General features: G+C 57.3%; 1 protein-coding gene and 1 long non-coding RNA gene across 7 annotated transcripts; both read right to left on the reverse strand.

The window, feature by feature from the left end:
- Nucleotides 1-351: 351 nt before the first annotated feature.
- XYLT2 (xylosyltransferase 2) lies at nt 352-15,979 on the reverse strand. Of its 6 annotated transcripts, none has more exons than XM_005583670.3 (11): nt 15,809-15,979; nt 7,658-8,150; nt 7,199-7,374; nt 6,725-6,927; nt 6,198-6,278; nt 5,782-5,998; nt 5,518-5,694; nt 5,003-5,265; nt 4,548-4,743; nt 3,275-3,608; nt 352-1,516 (listed from the first exon to the last, which is right to left on the reverse strand). In XM_005583670.3, exons 1-11 carry the CDS (start codon nt 15,941-15,943, stop codon nt 1,194-1,196), a joined length of 2,598 nt encoding a protein of 865 aa, XP_005583727.3. In that variant the 5' UTR covers nt 15,944-15,979; the 3' UTR covers nt 352-1,193. The 6 variants fall into 6 exon arrangements, 4 of the variants coding, with proteins under 4 accessions (XP_005583727.3, XP_015293733.3, XP_073875446.1 ...); XM_015438247.3 differs by having other exon boundaries at nt 5,782-6,031; XR_012425671.1 differs by lacking the exon at nt 4,548-4,743.
- Nucleotides 13,983-15,652, reverse strand: LOC141408802 (uncharacterized). Its single transcript, XR_012425690.1, has 2 exons — nt 15,514-15,652; nt 13,983-14,210 (listed from the first exon to the last, which is right to left on the reverse strand). It is a non-coding gene; the product is annotated as an uncharacterized lncRNA (long non-coding RNA).
- Nucleotides 15,980-16,496: the final 517 nt, after the last annotated feature.

Below are 16,496 nucleotides of genomic sequence, written 5' to 3' on the forward strand. Positions count from 1 at the left end.
GCCTCAGCCTCCTGAGTAGCTGTGACTACAGATGTGCGCCACCAGGCCTGGCTAATTAAAAAAATTTTTTTCATAGAGACGAGGTCTCACTGTGTTGCCCAGGCTGGTCCCAAACTCCTGGGCTGAAGCAATCTTCCTGCCTCAGCCTCCCAGCGTTGGGATTACAGGCGTGAACCCCTGCACCCAGGCTAGATGAGTTCTTGAGTCCCTCTTGGGTGTATTCTAAAGTGTTCTCCATCTGAGGGAATGAGATCTTTACCTTATCAAGGCTACCAGCTAAGACTTCTGGAGAAGACCCAATGAATGGTGATGGCTTCCTGACACCCAGGAGGAAAAACACAGAGCCCAGAGTAGAGAGATAGAGATATATTTCTTCTGTTGCATATTTCAGACTTCACGCTGAGCTTCAGGCACAATTACTCCAGATTCTTCTGAGAGTCTTGACAGAGTCTTCTTCCCACGCTGCTCGTGTGACCTCACACTTCCAGTGCTCACCTGGGAAACTCTGCATGGCTCTCAGTGGGCCCTGACCCTGCCTTTCCCATCCAGGGGCAGGGTATGCTGGAAAGCCCTGGAGCCAGCCCCACCCCACTTCCAGGGTCCCCTGGCTACAATATAACTGTCCTGCTAGAGCCCAGCTCTGCAGTGCCCCCCATATCACCGATTCTTCAGGCCTTAGAGCCTGGCAGGGCACTTGCACCCTCGTGGAGCCTCAGCCACGAGCACCACAGGCCCACGCTGGGGGATGAGGCCCTGGAGAGTGAGGCAGGCCCAGCCTCATCCAGAACAATAGCAGGTGGGCTCGGCAGGCCCCTGCTCCCCATAGACACGGCCCACTTCCTGGGGCTGCTCTGAGCCCTATTGCACATCTTCTGTTCTAGTTTCTCCCCCCACCACCCATTTTCCTTTTTAAGTTAAAAAAAAAAAAAAAAAAAAACTAGAGAGGAAGGCAAGGAAGAGCTGGGTGTGGAATGCTGCTGGCACCCTTCTCACGTTCCCGCCAGCCCTCTGATCCCCAGCAGAGACATCAGCAGTAGTTCATACTGTGTCCACCCTGTCATCTGTGTGGGTTCTTGATGGCTGAATGGGTGTGCAGCCTGGGCCTCTGGTTCTTGCCTGTGGGAGGGGACACCCCTCCATTGTCTGTAAGGTGCAATTCCCCGGGTTCTCCACGGGTACTGGCTGGGGCCCTGCTACCTGAGTCGCCCGTCTGCTTTGACAGGTCCCAGCTCTGATTTGGGGTCGGGGGACAGAGAGCTCCAGCTGGTCAGTCTGCAGGGCTCCAGGGAGGGGCAAGCAGAGGGGCCTATGGCACACAGTCCGGCCACAGACCAGAAGCTGCTCAGTTCCCTGTCTGTCCAGGCCTCGAGTGCAGGGCCTGTGAGCTGTGTGTGCCGCTGGGCAGCCTCCTCTGTGAGCTCCGGCTGAGGCAGGTTCAGGATGCTACTCAGGCCCTGGAAACTCTGCTCCATGTACTCATTGTGGGGGGGTCCCGCATGCAGCCAGCTGGCATCATCTGTGGGTGCAGAGCAGGCAGTAAGCACCCCCACACACACACACAGACTCTGTGGAGGCCAGACCCAGGAGTTGGGTACCTCAGTTCCTGTCACAGCCCTACTTCTGAGTCACAGCTTGCTGAGTGACCTTGGGCTAATCCAAGGGACTTTCTGTGCCTATAAAACTGAGTTTTATAAAATCAAGGCAGTAAGCTCTAGACTCCCAACTTTAGGATGCAATAAAGCAGTGGGTTCAAGGCACTTTAGGAAAGAAGGGAACAGTCTGGTTTGTGTCCCACACCCTTTCCTGACCATCATCGGGGGCTCCCGGAGCCCTCAGAAGCCTGTATTCGGGCACTTCAGCCCTTCATGCACAGACACTGGCCAGCTCTGTCCCCTCAGCTTAGAGCACCTTCTCTGACTTTGTCCTTGAGGCACAGCCCCTGTCCCTACCTGCTGTGCATTGCTGCCATTCTTCCCTTGACTGGGAGGTCCAGGTGTGTGGGGGACACAGCTTGCCTGCCCTGGATCCTGGATCTGCTGCAGCCCCACCAGCACCCCCTCCTCCTCTAGGGTACCCCCCCTCTTACCCACCTTCTTGTGATAGGACGGGGTGGGGGAAAGAAACACCTACAATTATCACCTCCTGCATACTGGCCACTTTCCCTCCAGAGGCTCATCCCTCCTATCTTCCAGGGGAGTTACTTGTACTAGGCCCTTCCTTGCAGGAAATTTGCCCAGCCTTTGTCTCTGTTCAGAGCCTACTCCTTTAGCCTCAGCCAAGTGGGCAGAGAGCCACATGACCCTGCCTACCTGGCCAGAGAATGGACTGGGACAGCCAGTCAGATTTTCTGTCCCAAGAATGTGGAAGCTGGGAACTAAAAGTCCCTGGTCAGTGTCTGTTGCACTGAGATGCCATGGATGGGGAGCCAGAGTCTGAGGTCGATGCATAGAGACACGACAGGATGAGGAGCAAGATGGCCCCAGAGAGATGGAGAAAGCACCTCTGGTTCATAGTAAGGCCTGAGACATTTCCTAGCTTTGTGAAGGAGACCTCTGCATTCTTCCAGTCTTCTCCCCTTTTTTTTTTTTTTTTTTTTTTTTTTTTTGAGACGGAGTCTCGCTCTGTCACCCGGGCTGGAGTGCAGTGGCCGGATCTCAGCTCACTGCAAGCTCCGCCTCCCAGGTTCACGCCATTCTCCTGCCTCAGCCTCCCGAGTAGCTGGGACTACAGGCGCCCGCCACCTCGCCCAGCTAGCTTTTTTTTGTATTTTTTAGTAGAGACGGGGTTTCACCGTGTTAGCCAGGATGGTCTTGATCTCCTGACCTTGTGATCCGCCCGTCTCAGCCTCCCAAAGTGCTGGGATTACAGGCTTGAGCCACCGCGCCCGGCTTTCTTCTCCCCTTTTTAACTCAAGCTCGCTTGAGTGGATTTGTGTCGCATGTACCACAAGGTCCCTGATAGGTGTACTATTCCTGCTTCACGTGCTAAGACTGAGGCCCAGGAAGGCCAAGTAACTTCCAAGGACAAAAGGCCAATGAACCCGTCAGAGTTATGTTCCAAACCAAGTGTGCATGACTGTAAAGCTCCCCTTTCCACCACACTGCAGTGCAGGACCCTGCACGCTACAGGAAAGAAGATCAAGGCCTCAGCCTTTCCATGCTTCCCTTACTCTAGGGATGGAAATCAGCTCTGATGGTTGGCTTCTTGGGGTCACCTCTCTGGCAAGTCCTATTCTGTCTGGCTTCTGGGCCTCATTTGAGAACTGCAGTCTTACCTTTCCTGAGAGGTAGTTTGCGGTTGAAGGTCAAGGGCAGCACAAGGAAGCGGGTCTCACCCAGCGGTTCCCAGAACTGAAGGAGTCGAACAGTCCAGGGCCCTGGCCGCAGGGGCCGGCTCAGTGGGGGCTTGTATTGCGTGACCTCGGTCTCCGTATCTACTGTGATGTCATAAGATGTGGCCACCACATAGGTTGGGTCGATCCAGACCACTGTGGCTGTGAGGTTGGGGCCCCGGACCCAGCGCTGCACGGCCACAGGCTCGTCCAGCGGCCCCAATAACCCCCCAAAGTTCCGGAAAAGACGCTCTTTGGGGTCCCAGTCAGTGCCAACCTGTAAAGAGAGAGGCAGCTGGGCAGGAGTGTGGGGGAAAGGTCCTTCTCCCTCCTCTGAGGCTGCCTCTCACTGTGTAATCTCAGGCCAGTCACTGTCTCTTTCTGGGCCTCAGTTTCCCCATCTGCAAAATGAAGGGGTCAGACTAGGAGATCTTTAATATCTCTCCTAGCTCTGAGATTCGTTCTAGGCTTCCATTCTGACTGCTAGGCAGTGGAGGTCAGTCGCCGTTACTGGGGACCATACTGCAGGGATGAGGTTCAAAGTCCCACCCAGAGACCATTCCCACATGAAGGCAAAGTCTCTAAGAAAGAGACAATGAGGAGGGGCCAGGCATGGTGGCTCACGCCTGTAATCTCAGCATTTTGGGAGGTCGAGGCAGGTGGATAACGAGGTCAGGTGAAACCCTGTCTCTACTAAAAATACAAAAAAAAAAAAAATAGCTGGGCGTGATGGCGTGTGCCTATAGTCCCAGCTACTCGGGAGGCTGAGGTAGGAGAATCGCTTGAACCTGGGAGGCAGAGGTGCAGTGAGCCAAGATCGCACCACTGTGACAGAGCGAGACTGTCTCAAAAAAACAAAACAAAAAGGCGATGAGGAGCCACTTAGAAGCGTACTTTCATGGCCCAATTCGAATGTCCCTGCCCCTCTAGGAGAAATCGCTGTAGTCTGGAAGATTGGGCTTGTGTTGTAGTGGAAATGATAATTCCCTCCCTGCTCCCTGAATGTCCTCTGCATACCCAACCAGGAAGTGCTCCTCAGTGTGCACAGGCTGGGGGCTGACACAGGATGTCTGCATAGGGGCACCACCATGCCTGCCATGACTGGGAAAAAGAACTTTACCCCTCCCTTGGTGTCTGTCTCCCTTGGTCTCTTCCCACTACCCCAAGTCTGGCTAGGGGTTGGGAGAAAGCAAGGGGGTGGGGAGACCTGTCCCACCTCCAGACTCTGGAGCCGGCTGGCCTGGTCACTGCGCCCCAACAGCTTCAGCGACCCCTGGGGCATCAGCCACATCTCAAGCGTCTCTGCCGGCCCCTGGGCTGAGGGCTGCACCGCCTGCGTCACCAGGTAGCCCTGGAAATGGTCGTCATAGAAATACAGGTGCACGCTGGACGGCAAGCCCCTGGGCTCAAACCTAAGGTGCCAGCAGGGAGAAAGGGAGATGCCATCAGCACACCTGACTTGGCCTGGAGTCCCCTCCCCAGGTACTTCCTTCCCCCAGATCTCACCCCCACAGCACCTGCATGCCTGGCTCTAGCCTTGTTTTCGGTATTTGCATTTTTCCCTGCCTCAGACTGGGGCCTTGTTGTGGGCAGGGGACGTCACTCTCTGGTTGGCCTCTCCCTAGGGCACCACACCCCAAGTGCCTGCTGTATGTCAGAAGGGGGTCTCACCTGCAGAGTGGGGTGCCCAGTGGGGATGCAGCAGTGGCGGCATGGTGCAGGCTGAGGCGGGCGAAGGCCGTGTAAGCGGTGAGCATGACATCACTGAGCCCACTGGGGCCATCCGCCATGTCGTAGGTGCTCTCCCAGTAGGCCTTGAGGGCTGGCGTGCCGGGGGGATAGCTGCCGTACAGGTGGAAGTCCAGGATTTCCAGCACCTCCTGGTTCACAGTCGACTCGAACTTCCGGGCGAAGAAGGTGGGTCTGGAGACTTGCTAGAGCAGGAGAGGCAAGGAGGGTGAAGGGCTCTGGAAGCCCCAGAGGGCATGGCAGGGCCGGCCCCTCAGCACTGCCTAGAGCTCAGCCTCCTGCGGCTTTTCCTGCTGCTGTTGTAGTCCCAGACCCCTGAGGGCTGCTCCAGGCCAAGGCCTCCCAGATTTTCTGACTGGCCCACCCTGCTGTTCTCCTGGTGAAAAGCCAGGGGAGAAGAACTAGCCAGGGGCAGCCTTGGGGCCTCGGACAAGCACCTGCAGCCGGAGGAAGTCCTGTGGCTTGAAGTCGTTGGGGGAGCAGCCGCACCAGTCCACGATGTGCTTGTACTGGCACTTGCAGCCCAGCTTGCGGTTCCAGTTGGTGACCCGCAGATTGTTGTCCACGAGGGTCTCACAGGCCAGGCTGTTCTCCAGCACCGTGTGGAAGAAGGACTTCAAGCAGCAAGGGAGGGTGGAAGGTGAGCTGTAGGCAGCCCAACCCATGCCCTCCCCGGCCTTCATGCCTGCTGGGCCACCCACCTCTGCTGGGAGCAGTGTGTATGTGTAGAACTGGCGTAGCTGGGCCACAAGCAGGTCATCTGTGTACACCACATACTCCACAAAGCTGCGTGTCAGCACAAACCAGTCAGAACCGCCATCCACCACGATGCCTGCCGGGATCTGCCGCTCACCCAGGCGCCACATGTGCGAGTCACACTCATGGAAGAGCCGGTCCAGGCCCTGTTTCTTGATGAACCTGCCGGCGGCAGAGAGGCCATGGCTGGGGATCCTGCAGGGTGGGGTCTAAGCTCTTTCATCTGCCTGGCAACCAACATTCCTCAACCTGTGACTGGTGTGGAGACTTTGAAACCCAGGACTGGAGCCACTGAGCCCAACTGTGTTGGGGGTGTTGGGACAAGACTCTGGGGCCAGGGCCTCCTTTCCCACCCCCTCACCTGGAGTTGTCCCGGCCATGTGACTTGAGGAAATTCTTGTCCCGGTTCTTGGATAGGAATGCCACCAGTTCCTCATTGGTCCTGGTGAAGGAATGGGGTGACAGGCAGCCAAGTGAGATAGTTGTGCAGTCACTGGCACAGAGCAGACCTTCTGGCTTTTCTCTCTCCCTGACTGCTGTCTGGCCATGTGCCCTACCCCTGGCTGATGTCTGGGGTGGTGAGCACCAGAGGCCCCTGAGGAAGACCACCCCATCCTTCCTCTGCCCCTTGCTGTCTGATCCAGCACACCAGGTACAGACCTCTGGCTCCTCCTCCTCCTCCCCATCTCCTATCATGCTCAACTCTCAGTTCATCTTACACCAACCCCTCCCCTAAAACATGGCTGGGGCCCAGGGGCCCATGTCTGAGCAGGGCGGATCCCAGAGTTAGGCTTATGGGGCAGAGAAGGTCCACCAAGGCCCTGCAACCCCAGGTGCCCAGACAGGCATCCCCTCCCATCCAGAGGACTCAGAGCCCCATCCCCACACCTGGTTGGGTAGTCAGTGGCACTGAGGTTGATGAAGAAGTCCCAGGCCCAGCCAGGCACCTCTAGCAGGTCCCGCATGCTCCGCAGGTACATCCTTAGGAGGCTGGCCCCGCCCCAGATGGTGACCATGCGCCAGGGCGTCACCTGCACATTATCATAGCGCTGGGCCAGCTCCACCACCTCCCGGTGCAGGTAGTCGGAACGCTGGTGGGGAGGAGACACTCAGCTAGCCCCCAGTGTTATCGCCATCCCCACTCCCACCCCAGGACAGAGTGAAGGGACACAAGACAGGGAAAGCACAGGGCAGGGCTCCAGCCCCTAAGCAGCTGAGCTGGCTCGTGCTGCCACCTCCCTGTTCAGGGCCTCAGTTTCTCTCTCTAGGCTACCTGGACCAGGTCAGAGACCCTGTCTGTCGGCAACCTTCTGCTTCTGCTCTGCTCACCCCAGACCCCTTGGCCTCTCCCCACCACAATACCTTGTCCACATGGATGTAAAAGAAGTGCTGCTCGTGATAGACGGCCTTGAGGAGACGCTTCAGCTGGCGGATGGCGCGGCCGTGAACCACCAGCATATAGGCGATTCGCACCGGGGGGCCATCCACAGGCTGCTGGGCTCGGCTGTCATCCCACTGGATGCCGGGGCTCATCTTCCCTGAGAGCAGAGGACAGGCGTTGGCGAGGACCCCCAGGGTCATAGGGTCAGGGTGAGATGGGAAGAGGGAGTTGCCTGCCTTCCAAAGAAGCCTAGACTTGGAGCCCCATGCTCCTGGGTCCTCACTCTGCCCCTGCCACTTAGTAAGTAACTGGATGAAGACTTAGGCAGGGAGGTAGGCCCCCCTTGGCTCTTTCTTCCTCAGAGAGATGGGAGTGTGGATCCGGGCCATGCCACCTCCCTGCCCTAGCCTGGGAAGGGCTGGAGCACCCCTGTCCCTCACCAGTCAGCTGACAGTGCCGGGGCACAGCCTTGGGCATGAGGCTCCCAGCCTGGTGCAGGCACACCACATTGGCGATCTCCTGCTGGCACTGCTTGGTGCTGGCCCGGGCCAGTGCAGACAGCGCGTCCTTGCCCACGATCTCGCACTTGGGGGTGAAGCCGTTGTCCGTAGGCTGGGGGGCGCCCTCCACGCTCCCTGTATCTCCGTGTGGTGGGAAGCCGGCTGCCCCTACCAGCGCCTCCCCAGCTGCTGCCCCACTCAGGTTCTGGCGGCCTGGGGCCTCTGGGGGTGGGGCAGGTGGGACCCGCCGGCTGGCCCTCTGCCGGCTGGTTACTGCCCGTACCACCTTGGCCACGGGCACTCCTGGGCTCTCAGCACGGCCCCGCCAGCGCCCATGCCTTCTGCCTGCGCTGCCCCGTCGTCCTGCTGAACTGTCTGTGTCCTTGGAACCCTCGCCAGGGTCCAGTGGCCGTGGCTTCCTCTGTCTTCCTTTCTGTAAAAGATATGCAGACACATCACTGGGGCAGCCCCTCACCTCCTCCTGCTCCTTGAGTTCCATCTTGGTTGGGGGCACCCTCAGACCTAGACAATCCTGCTCACTTTTTACCCAGAGAAGTGCTTTTCACCTAAGGACTCCACACAATCAGCACCACCGCGGGAGCGCCTCCCTAGTCAGCCACTGAGGGAGCACTGGTCCTCCCTCCATCATACCAACACCCCTGTCCCCCACTGGCTCTCAGATTACATGGCACTGTGCTTGGTTTTCTGTTCTGGACTCAGATACCACTTTCTTTTTCAGCAGATGTTAAAATAAATATCCACGTGTCCCAAGGGAAGGGTGCAAAGACCCCACCAAGGGTACAAATGTCCACCTAAGACCCAGCACTCCCACCGAGGGCTGGGAGGAGACAGTGGTCTTCAGGGGACTCTAACTTCCAGATGAATCCAAAGCATTTCCATGTGGGAAGACTGAGGCCATTTCACAGTGAAGGAGGAGTGCCCATGGGGGATGACGGAGGTGAAGTCTGAGACCCCAATACTGCTTGGGTCCTTTAGGAAGCAGATCAAGAGAGAGTCAGAGTGCGTGAGATTCACTGCGGGTACCCCCGTGAGCGATGGGGCAGGGGCTGGCAGGGAAAGGCTTTGGACCACAAAGGAGATGACCATGCAAGGAGAGGGGCAAGAAGAGCTTCTCTCTCCAGCACAGCCTCGAGGAAGTCCTGGCTGGCTCCCGGGAAAACTCTAGCACATGTACTGCCTGGAGCTGGTGAGTCCTGAGCCACCTCCACACTCAGTCTGTGGCTGGAAAGCTGAGGCAGGGCCTGAAGGTGCCCGCAGCTGGAGGCTGTCACCTCGCTGCACGTGCAGCAGGGCACCGCTACCGCTGCCGCGCCCCTGCTTCCTGGCTCTAAGTGCTCTGGTACCTGCTGCCTCTCCTCAAATCCAGGCACTTCCCTAGATGGCCTGGTGGTGACTGAACAGCATGTCCAGCCACCTCCTCCTCCGTTCCCCCATCCTACCTGCCCTGCCTGATCAAATCCCATCCATCCTTTCAGATCCAGCTCCAAGGCCCCTGGCATGCAGCCATTCCATTTGCCCTGCAGTGGAATGGGCTGAGCTCCAAGGCCCTGGATGTTCCTCTAGTAGTGAACTCCTTGACAAGAGACATGTCAGCTCCATCTCCCCAGGGCCCAGCAGAGCAGCTGGCACACACAGACACCTAGCTGGTGTCTGGTGGATGAGATGCAGAATGGACGGAGGAACAGGGGCCACCGGGTGAACACTCTAGAGTCTCCAGGGCTCTGGGCCTAGCTCTGCCAACTCACCAGCAGTTCCCTAACTTCTCTGAGCATGCTCCCTTAGCTGTAAAGAAGAATAACAAATGAGCATGAGACACTGCAGCTAGGGAGAGCCGTCTCCAGCCTCATAAACCCTTTCCCACCGGCCTTCCCCTCCATGTTCACAAGCTCTCCAAGACTAAGTCCTCTTCTTTCTTGGCCTTTCAGCAGCCAAGAACTTAATGGACCACTCTGTCTTGCTTGAAGCACCCTCCGCATTTGCTTTCCAGGATACCCACCTGGCTTTTCTCCTCTTTCCACTGCCACTCCTTATGGTCTTCTTGGTGCTTCCTTGTCTCCCAGGGCACATCTGAGGGCCCTTCCTGTCCTAGCACCTTCACTTCCTAAGTGATCTTCAGTCTCTGGGTTTCTAAACTCCATCCCCACTCCCAAATTGATCTCTCTGGCCTGGATAGCTCCCTTGAACCTTCAGGCATTTAACTACCAGCTTCCTTGACATCTCACGTGGGAGCTTGATAGACCTCTCAAGGCCACAAGCCCAAAAGTACCTCCCGCTCTTCATCCCCAACCTGCTCCTACTTCATCTTCCCCATCTCAGTTAATGATATCTCCATCCTTCAAGATGCTCAGGCCAAAAACTTTTGGGAATCAATTTTTTGTTTTGAAACAGAGTCTTACTCTGTTGCCCAGGCTGCAGTGCAGTGGTACAATCTTGGCTCACTGCAACCTCTGCCTCCTGGGTTCAAGCGATTCTCCTGCCTCAGCCTCCTGAGTATCTGGGACTACAGGCACATGCCACCACGCCTGGCTAATTTTTGTATTTTTAATACAGACGGGGTTTCACCAAGTTGGCCAGGCTGGTCTCGAACTCCTGACCTCATGATCCACCTGCCTTGGCCTCCCAAAGTGCTAGGATTACAGATGTGAGCCACCGCGCCCAGTCAGGAGTCATCTTTGACTCTCTTTCCCTTACACCCCACATCCACTCCATCAGTACATCCCGTCGGGGCCACCTTCAGAATATATCTGGAATCCGATCTCTTCTCAACACCTCCCTTACTATCCCTGCCTGGATTCCCTGGTCTTCCAGCTCCTACTCTTGTTCCCCTAAATTCCATTCTCATCACAGCAGCCGGTGTTTCTGTTACAACTCTTAAAATCCCATTTCACCACTCCCCTGCTCCAAACCTCCAGTGGCCCCTCTTAGGATAAAAACCAAGGCCCTGGCCGGGCACGGTGGCTCAAGCCTGTAATCCCAGCACTTTGGGAGGCCGAGACGGGCGGATCACGAGGTCAGGAGATCGAGACCATCCTGGCTAACAGAGTGAAACCCCGTCTCTACTAAAAATACAAAAAAACTAGCCGGGCGAGGTGGCGGGCGCCTGTAGTCCCAGCTATTTGGGAGGCTGAGGCAGGAGAATGGCGTAAACCTGGGAGGCGGAGCTTGTAGTGAGCTGAGATCCGGCCACTGCATTCCAGCCTGGGTGACAGAGCGAGACTCTGTCTCAAAAACAAACAAACAAACAAACAAAAAAAACAAAAAAAACCCCAAGGCCCTTACAGGAGCCTACAGAGGCTCCGTGAGCTCTCTGGATGCCCCCTTCTCCACCCAGGCCTCTCTGACCTCATCTGGGAATTTGTCATGCTCACTCTCCTGCAGCCACAGTGGCTTTCTCTGCGTCCCCTCATCCCCCCTGGCACTCCTGGCTCCAGCCCTTGCACCCACTATCCCCTGTGCCTGGCACACCCTCACCCAGATAGCCCCACTGCTCACTCCTTGCCTCCTTCAATTCTTTGTTCAGATGCCATCTTCTCAGTAGGGCCATCCTGACTACTGGATTTACAGTGCCAGCCCTCCCTCCTCCTCCTCTGCTTTTTCCCATAGCACAATATTTCCTCTCACCCTACTATTTATTTATACTGTTTTGATTTTTTTTTTAATTTGTCTTCCTCCTCAGAAGATTGTAAGTTCCCCAAGGGCAGGGCTTTTTGCTGTATGTACTGACATAGTCCTAGCGCCTAGGAGAGTGTCTGGCTGTAGTACATACTCAGTAAGTGTTTGTTTTTTTGAGACAGTCTTGCTCTCATTGCCCAGGCTGGAGTGCAGTGGTGCAATCTCGGCTCACTCCAACCTCCGCCTCCTGGGTTCAAGCGATTCTCCTGCCTCAGCCTCCCATGTAGCTGGGATTACAGGTGCGCACCACCATGCCCAGCTAATTTTTTGCATTTTTAGTAGAGACAGGGTTTCACCATGTTGGCCAGGCTGGTCTTGAACTCCTGATCTCAAGTGATCCACCAACCTTGGCCTCCCAAAGTGCTGGGATTACAGGCCTGAGCCACTGTGCCTGGCCTTAGTATTTGTTGAATGAATGAATGAATGCAAAGCTTTGGCATAGGCACAGCATTCAGTAAGTACTGCTACTTTTTTTTTTTTTTTTTTTTGAGACAGAGTCTCACTCTGTTGCCCAGGCTGGAGTGCAGTGGCATGATCTCAGCTTACTGCAACCTTCACCTCCTGGGTTCAAGCAATTCTCGTGCCTCAGTCTCCCAAGTAGCTGGGATTACAGGCGTGTGCCACCATGCCCGGCAACTTTTTGTATTTTTAGTTAATACTGGGCTTCACCGTATTGGCCAGGCTAGTCTCGAACTCGTGACCTCAAGTGATCAGCTCGCCTCAGCCTCCCAAAGTACTGGGATTACAGGCGTGAGCCACCATACCCAGCCCAATGCTGCCATCTTTATCATTATGATTACTCAGATGGGAGAAGGAAATAGTCAAACGTGAAGTCAAGAGAGGCCCAAGATCCTCAACATCTTGGACTCGGCTGGGTTGGGTTCTCTGTGCTCCTCACCTCCCCAGGGCTTCCCCCAACCCCTGCATACCCTACCCACTACCATTCTCCTCAGGCCTTCTGAGCACATCAGGAACCTCATGCTGTCAGGATGACAGCCACCTTCAGGCCAGAGCCCCATCCCTACACCCATGCCCTCTGTGCCTAGCACCCAGCCAGCCTTCTGATCTTCTGATTTTATTTATTTTAATAGAGATGCAATCTCGTTATGTTATCCAAGCTGGTCTCGAACTCCTGGGCTCAAGCGCTTCTCCCACCTTGGCCTCCTAAAGTGCTGGGATCACAGGCATGAGCCACAGTGCTTGGTTGCCCTCTGATCTCTTAAAGATGGCCAGTGGGAGCTGGGGGCGGCCATTCCCATCCGAGAAGAGATACCTGCAAGAAGAGGCAGCAGACCCTATTCTGTACCCACACTGGGGAGGGCGCCACAGGCTGGGGAATCCCTAGGAAAGGTAAATGCAGCCCCACCGGGCTGAGTGTGTATCAGCCTGGTGACACGTGACCTGGCCACACAGCAAGCAGAGAAAGACATTCCCAAGCTTAGGTGGGTAGAGATGGCAGACAGCTGTAGGCTCTCCGAGTGGAAGCCAGTATCAGTGAGTCAGGAAGCTGGTCAGGAGGGTAGGGCATGAGGCACGGGGCCAGGTTGGCTGTGGTGGGGGCCAGGATGTGGGAGGAGATGGGCATGTTGGTCCCCGCACTGCAGTGGGAGCTGGCTGACCCTGAGAAGGACAATCCCAGAGAAGGCTGGGGGACAAGGAGGCAGCAGTGAGGAATCAGAGAGGCCCTGGTGGGCAGTTAGCCCCCACCTCCGTCCCTTCCAGGCATGTCCAAAGAGCATCATCACAGCCCCAGCCTTGTGCCCCTCACAGGCTGCCCCCAGCAGCCCTGAGGCCGGGAGCCCTTCTGATGACAGGGTGGGGAATGGTCCTCTGACCTCTGGCCTGGATGCATTCTGGCCTCAGAGGCTCCTTCCTCTCCTCCAAGGAGGCAATTAAAATCCTCTGCCACTTCCTGGCTCTGCAGCCCCACCTTAGAATCTTTCTCTGAGTCACAGAGAGGGTGAACACAGAAATGCTCCCCCCATCCCCACCTCCTTTGACTCCTCAGGCTGCATTGAAAACAAGTGGTGAGATGGTGTTTGTGAAAGCTTTGGAAACTATCGAGCGGCTCTCTGGAGGTTAGTGACCATCCCTGGGATTCACAGCCTCTCCATAGATGGGCAGAGCGCACGTCTTAAATGCACACTGAATCCTATGCTGCTTAAACCCCTTCGGTGCTCTCCCGCTGCACTCAGAATAAAACCCTTGCCCCTTGCTGTGGTCCTTTCAGCTGCACAGGATGGAACCTTCTTCCAGGGAAAGCACCACACCCTCCTGTCCATTCCTCAAGGGTGCCCAGCTAAGCCCATTCTCCTCAGGCCTTCTACCTGAACTCTCCTGCCCACCTCTTCCTCTGAGAAGCCTTTCCTGACCCCCTGATCTAACCCAACCCCTTTGTAATTCTATTGAGTTCCTTTTCACTGTCTGTTTCTTCCTGTAGATTACCTGTCCATGAGGGCAGAGACCTCATCTATTTTATTTTTGTATCTCCAGTGTTAGCACAGTGTCAGGTACAAAGTAGGACTTCATACCTATTTATGGAATGAATGAATGAATGAATGAATGAATGAATGAATCGTATTCCCAATGCACAGTGCTGGGATAATAAGAGTTATTTATTTGCTGACAGCTGAGCGTGTGCCAGGAACTCCTGCAAGTGCTTCACAGGCATCATTTTCACTTAATCTTTATAATCGCCCAACATAGGAGGTGCCAATATTATCCCCATCTTGAGGAGGGATACTGATGAGGATAAGGGAGGAGGCAAAGTGATTTGCTGGTGGTCTTCTCAGGGTCAGAGCTGGAAGAGAGTGGTGAAGTGGGCGGTCCAGCTTCAGCACTCACCTTCCCATGCACCCCGTTATGCTGCCTGGCAACCCCAGAGTCAGGTGAGGGAGCAGCTGAGGGGGTCCAAGCAGCAATGGGTGCCTGGACCGCACAAGCTTTTTCAAACATTCCAATCCAGGATTCCCCTATTCATTCAGCCAGTAAGCTGGAGGAGGAGGTGGTGGGGGATGGGGGCGGTAGCCCAGAGTGGTCCCATATTCCAGTGTCAGAGGGCTCCCTAACTGCCTTGGCAGCCCATTCCATCTTGGAATGTCCCATCTGCCCAAAGAGTCTTCTTACACTGGGCCCGAAACACTCTCCTACTTGCTTGTCCTACTTGTAGGTCCACATCCCCACGGATGTCACGGAGCCAGCTGCCCCTGCCCCCACCTCCTTTTGGAGTTATGGTCTCATGTGACTCTGTTCCAGCCCCCACCACCATCCCACCCTCTGGGTTCTCCAAAAAAAGGCAAGGGCAGCTCTTCTGTCTCCACACCAGGCCTTCCAGGCTGGTGAGATGCCGTAAGGGGTTGTGGGTATCGGGGCTTGCCCGAGGACAGCAGCACACAGAGTCTCTGACCCGGAGCCCTGGAGGCAGCAGAACAGGGGCGCTGGGGACAGGGAGGCCCTGACCTCTGGGCCTCAGCTTAGGACTGTGGTGTGGCCTGTCCTCTCCATCTCCGCAGCATGAACCCAGACCCAATGGACCCTTCCTCACCACACCGCTGAGGTGTCTGAGCCTCCAGCTGAAACCACATCAGGGAAGAGAGAGAAAGACCCTCGAGGCAGGGACCTGGGGGCTGAGACGGCTGTTGGTTGCCCCTGCTCTACGGCTGGGACTGTTACAGTCCCCATTCCCTTAGAGCCAGAGGGCCCCTCCCTAATTCCCTAAGGTCCTGAGGCCAACTCACCAGCTCAGTTCCTCCTCCCCCTGCCCTCCGGAGACCCATCCAGGTTCTTCAAACCTCTGGCTGAGGAAGCCACACCTCGGGAAGACTCCAGTTCTCTCCCTCGGGGTCACTCCTTGTTCCTTCAGTTCCCAGGTACACACTTTGTCCCAGGCCCGAATTCCACCCCCGAGCTCCACTTGCTCACCGGCCGCTGCCCCCTTGGGCTCAGCTGGGGAAGGACGCTCTGGGTCCCTTGGCCCCACTCCTCCGCCCACGGCGCGCACATCCCCGCCCCCTCCCAACTTCAGAAAGTTTGGCCTGGGGCTCCCCACCTCCGAGCAGGTTCGGGCCCAGCCCCGCCTCCCAGCCCCGCTCGCCGCGCCTGACCTTCATCGCTCCCTTGGCCGGAGACCACCCCAGCATGACCTGCTCCTCCCGCCCCGGCCCCCAATGCACCAGGGCCCGGGTCTCCAGGTCACGCACTGTCCCCGAGCGCGGCTCCCTAGGCCTGCGGGGTAAGGGAGTGCCGGGGGCCCGATGCTCCGCTCCAGGCGACCGCCGGCGCCCTGCACGCACGCACGCGGCCCGTGCCCCACTTCCCCAGCTGGGGCCGCCCGCAGCCCCGCCAGGACCCCGCGCGCCCCCGCGCCCGGCCTGCCCGCCCGCCTGGTTGTCGCAGCACCTCGCCCGCCTCGTCCTCCTCCAGGCCGCTGAAGCTCCACACCACCAGGCCCTGCAGCAGCAGGATGGCCAGCGCCGTGGCAATCGCCAGCTTGTAGCGCCGCACCAGCTTCTGCACTCGCGCGCTCGCCACCATCTTCCTGCCCGGGACGCGGGGCGCGCGCCCAGCCCTGCAACCCGGCCGCGGGCGCGCGCACGGGCGCGGGGCTGAGTCTCCCCCCCGCCCGCACGCCCAGGGAGGCGGGCCGGGCGCGCGCCGGGGCGGGGCCTGCGGGGCCAAAGCACCGCGCCCCGCAGGCTAGGGGTGGAGCCAGGGCTCGCAGCGCCTACCTCCCCGGCAGCCGCGGGCGTGGGCCTGAGCGCCTGCCTTCTGCGCTCTTGTCTCCGCTGGTGCCCCTGGCTCCCACGTGTGCTCCCCTCCACCTGGACGGCGAGCGCCTGGTGCTGGGGAGTGGAGGGTCTGTGGCACAACCTCTCTTGCCTGGTATCGGGGGTCGTGGGCGAGTTCAGTCCCACGCCGGTAAGCTCTCTGTCCCGGGGGCCCTGGGAAAGCCAGGGCTCCCAGAGACCCCGCCTTGGAAGAGGGCGTGTGAGAGCCACAGGCTTCTGCTTAAAAACCTGGAGGCCGCACCTGCGGGTCAAAGTCTAACCCTTTGACGGGCATCAGAGAGCCTTCACGAATCCTTTCT

The sequence above is a fragment of the Macaca fascicularis genome, chromosome 16 (assembly GCF_037993035.2).
Source record: "Macaca fascicularis isolate 582-1 chromosome 16, T2T-MFA8v1.1".
Classification (NCBI taxonomy): Eukaryota; Metazoa; Chordata; class Mammalia; order Primates; family Cercopithecidae; genus Macaca; species Macaca fascicularis.